This window comes from Garra rufa, chromosome 6 (genome assembly GCF_049309525.1).
Source record: "Garra rufa chromosome 6, GarRuf1.0, whole genome shotgun sequence".
In the NCBI taxonomy this organism is placed as follows: Eukaryota; Metazoa; Chordata; class Actinopteri; order Cypriniformes; family Cyprinidae; genus Garra; species Garra rufa.
In genome coordinates, this window is record NC_133366.1 from 16,061,145 (window position 1) to 16,065,541 (window position 4,397).

A 4,397-nucleotide genomic window follows, 5' to 3' on the forward strand; every position below is an offset into this window, starting at 1 on the left:
ATTAAAATGAAATTAAAAAATATAATTTGATGTTTTTAGAGATTGATTTGACGACGATTGAAAATGAAAAGGACATTTGATTTTTATAAAAGCTTTCCGTTAATTTTTGTGAGGAACGCGTTCAGATGTCTGCGAAAACGCAGTCTAATGCATAGTGCTTTACTTTTATTAGCTAAGAAACATTCATAGCTTAAGCCTGGCTTTCCGTCGTTCCCGTACACTTAACGACAGTCTCGTTGAAGCGTCAGAACCGTAACTCTCCTTTTTTGGGGAAGCCCGTCATATCCTCTGTCCATATATGGTCACGAAGATGACACGCAGCGGGGAATCCTCTCACTGGAGACAATGAATGGGGAGGAGGGCTGATCGGTGAGACGGAGTGTATAAAAGCCGAGCGAAGGGAAGTCGTTGGTGTGAGAATCAACAGATCTACACATCTACAGATAGCTGGAGAGCTATATTACCTTGACGCAGATCTCAAAAAGGGGGAATTCCAAAGTATTTACATTTCTTTTTTGGACGAACGCCTTCACGGACTTTACTATCGGATCGGTTTTTGCTTTTTCTTGTGTTTGCAATACCCCCTTATCAATAAGCTGCTCGGACTGACAGCCGATTGGAAAGCCATTCACGGAAAGATGCTTAACAACATGGATTTGAACTCTCAAGATTCTTTCTACTCTCAGTTTGAAAACTGTAACAGTTCTGCGATAGGGATGGAAACTCACGGCTCCAAAGACAGCCAGGATGTTTTCATGGATTCTGGAAGAACAGTACCTGCCCAGTTTGCACACGGTAAGTTTCGGACATATCTTTCAAAATCTTAGCTCTGCTTATTAAATACAAGGTTTCAGTACTGCTGCATGAAAAATAATATAATGCAAGTTCATTCAAGCCACTCAGGAAACTATATGGTTATATAACTGGTTGCACATTTCACTGAAGGCACTGACGCATGTCTGTTTTTTTCCTCCACGTCAGGTGCGCCTATTACCCCCAAAACGGAGCCCACAAGTACAGATCAATATAACTCTTGTCAGGGTCCGAAAGAAAGCTACGCAACCTCCTTAGCTTACTCAGGCAGCTTCTATGTGGAAACATCTCAAGGAACACCTTGCAGCACGGAAACACTGCTCAACATGATCACCGAAATCGTTGGCATTTCAACCACCCCTGTGTCAGATGCGCATCGGTGTGCAGACGGAACGATGAACGCAAGCCATAGCAGTTTCGGCGACGAGGGCGTCCAGACGCAGGCCTCCACGTGCACCTCCCCGCCGCTGTATTCCCCGGGACAGGCAGGCCACAGCTACCCGGACTCCCAGACCGCCACGCAGGCCCAAGACTCCTCTGCATCGCATTTAAACTTTGCCTCCTCTGCGCAAGACGCGGAGCCGCTGTCAGAGAGCGCGACTTTCCCGGTGGTCATCAAAAATGAATTCGAGAGCAGCTGTTACGAGTGGGGGACCTTCAATAAGTCGTACCTGGATGCTGGCTTCCAGTCAGAGCCATTCTCCATGTCAAATAGTTTTCAACCTGATCAACAACAGGTGGACGTGAAAGAACTTTTAGACTCTTATTCTCCAATTTGCTCAAACCCGGAGACTGAATTCAAAGTGGAGAGTACCCTTAAACAGGAGCAGTGCTTTGGAGATACTTGCACACAGGGCTTCAGTGCTCCCATGTTTAACTACTCCACTCCAGTTATGGATATCCCACCCACCAGTCTTTTAAAACCGACCATTTTTCCAAATATTGAACTCCAGTCGAGTTGCGACACAAGCTACTCGACTTCCACAATAGACTCAGTACTGTATTCATCATTGTTGCCGGAGTCTTTCAGTCAAACTTACACACGGGCTCAGAAGCCTAATCGTGTAAGAAAGAGCCCTGCTTCCTCTACCGGACCGGCCAAGGAGAAACCCTTCACGTGTCCGATGGAGACCTGCGACCGGCGCTTCTCCCGGTCGGATGAGCTCAACAGGCACATCCGCATCCACACGGGACACAAACCTTTCCAGTGCCGCATCTGTTTGCGGAGCTTCAGCAGGAGCGACCATCTGACCACGCACACCCGCACTCATACCGGCGAGAAACCCTTTTCTTGCGATGTGTGCGGCAAACGCTTTGCCAGGAGCGACGAAAGGAAACGGCACGGTCGGGTGCATCTCAAACAGAAAGAAAAGATGGAGTTGAAGCCACAAGTAGTCAACGCGTGGCCATTCACTTTGCCCGAGGCCATTTAAGCGACAATTGTGAAAGCGCTCGTTGCTGTGCGTGCTGTCAAATCTTACCGTCTTGGAAGATTCAAGCTTACTAAAACAGTTGCTTAGGCTACAGATTACAACTCCAAAGCTCAAGTGAACGTCGTGGCAACAGATTAAAGAGACCCGCATGAGCGCAAAGGTCCACTTGAGGTGACGGATCCCTTTTTTCCAGAAATAGGGAATAGAATTTTAAAACCGGACCTCCCACATTGAACCTTGCGTGCAGCTTGGGGTGTGTGCAGCAAGTGCATAAACTTAAATCGAGTGTTTTTTTATTTATAATTTGTCCTCGACCATTACATTTCTTAATCGAGGAGCGTGTTTTGCATAACACATGAACTGCAGTTCAGCACTTTCACTATGGAACAGCTCCAACCTCGACCTTGCATTGTAATGCGGCAGTAAAACGCACAGCTGGAATGTATTGCACTTATCTCCACTTTCGAACTTAAAAATTGTTTTAAATTGTGCTTTTTGGTCTTTTCTATTCTGACGCTGTCATCTATTTAAGAAATCTTTAAAAATGCATGTATATGTTTACGTGATATTAATAATCACTGATAGATGCTTGACAGCACAAGTCAGATTTACCTCGTTTTACAACATGGTGGCATTATTGATTCATTTGTGCCAAGGTTTTTACAACGTATTTTCCCCTTTATATTTGTTTCATTTTGTTGCTATGCTCTATCGATTAGTAATTGTGTTGTACAATTAAACAATCCAGTTCTACTGTTGTCAAATTTACACAGCGAGTGGGAAGAAATAAATACATTTATATGCCAATGATCATTTGTATTTTTCTAACAAGTGCTACTTTTTACATTTTATTTTGAACTGAAAGACTATTTATATCTTTATTTTCAAAGTGTCCCTTGTGTTATAGAAAACACGGGCCACGCATAAGATGTCTTGAATTTCTTCAATCCGTAATTTGAATGTATTAAGCCTTTTTTAAGAGCTTTGTCTGCCCTGGGTATCTGCTATTCAATAACAGGTACTCTCTTTTTTTACCAGATCATAATTGTGTGTTATTGTGTGACCATGTGACCCTAATTCATGGATTATGAATTATCCAGTTCACATGGCTCCTATATTTTGTGATGTGATGAGAAAAAAAAAAGTAGAATAGCACAGGGTTTGACACTGCTGTTGAGTGAATAGAAAGCATACGTTACTGCAGTTTTCAATAGTTCTTTCACATGATACTAGAACAGTTTCGACATGCCTTTCAGTCTAAAAGCTTTTGTATTGTAATAGCTGAATTATTCAATAGAGGTAATGGAGAAAATGTAGAAAATGTGAACTTGCCTTAAGTTATAATAATACTGGAGAAATGATTTTGTACATATCAAGACCATTTATACGCAATACTTTGGATGAACATTGATGTTTGTTATTTTTATGACGAATATTTATGAATAAAACCATTTCTTGAGGTGTTTAAGAAGAAGGCTTTTTACTGAGAATCGTCATTCAAATGGTACGGAAGCTATAAATGTCATTTTGTATATACTCCTCCCATCTGTCCTGCCCTTCTCATGCAGACATCTACACTGGCTCTGAGATCTTGCAATCTGTCGCCAAGTGCTAAGCAGCAGCAATAGGGACTCCTCAGCATGTAGGCTGCCCTGTACGCATGACGAGTCCCGCTGGCAGTACATCACTGGCTCCCACTCCAATGCGTAAGAGCCTGTGCTGTCTTCCTGACACTCTAGCTACTGTCAGTGATCAGCGTGTGATGGACTGCACAGCGTTACATTACATTGATCAAACTGTATCATAGATCTCTTCTTATGCCATCACTGTCCTCTTCGGAAGAGGCTGTGACATAGATAAGTGTTTAAGAGCTGCTTTGTACTGTAGTGGCTATGCAACACTTTATCTATGAATGATATTCATTTTTTCAATAGGGAGGAGAAGAGATGGAAGCCTACACTCTTGAAAAATAAAGGTTCTTTATTGGCGTCCATTGTTCCATGAAGAACCTTTAAAAGGGAAACTTTCCGTTCCACAAAATGTCCTTTATACTAAACTCTTAAACATAAATCTGGGGTTTTTACAGCAATACCATGGAAAAAACATTTTTAGGTTCCTAAAGAACCAAAAATGTAAGAGTTCTTAAAAGAA

At 42.5% G+C, this 4,397-nt stretch overlaps 1 protein-coding gene across 1 annotated transcript; it reads left to right on the top strand.

Annotated features, from left to right (window-relative positions):
* Positions 1 to 338: 338 nt before the first annotated feature.
* On the top strand, positions 339 to 3,689 carry LOC141337278 (uncharacterized). Its single transcript, XM_073843067.1, has 2 exons — positions 339 to 795; positions 982 to 3,689. Exons 1-2 carry the CDS (start codon positions 639 to 641, stop codon positions 2,244 to 2,246), a joined length of 1,422 nt encoding a protein of 473 aa, XP_073699168.1. The 5' UTR covers positions 339 to 638; the 3' UTR covers positions 2,247 to 3,689.
* Positions 3,690 to 4,397: the final 708 nt, after the last annotated feature.

Coding starts and splice junctions, on each gene's coding strand:
- LOC141337278 (XM_073843067.1), top strand. CDS start 639: ATGCTTAACAACATGGATTTGAACTCTCAAGATTCTTTCTACTCTCAG. Junction 796..981: donor ACCTGCCCAGTTTGCACACG/GTAAGTTTCGGA, acceptor CCTCCACGTCAG/GTGCGCCTATTACCCCCAAA.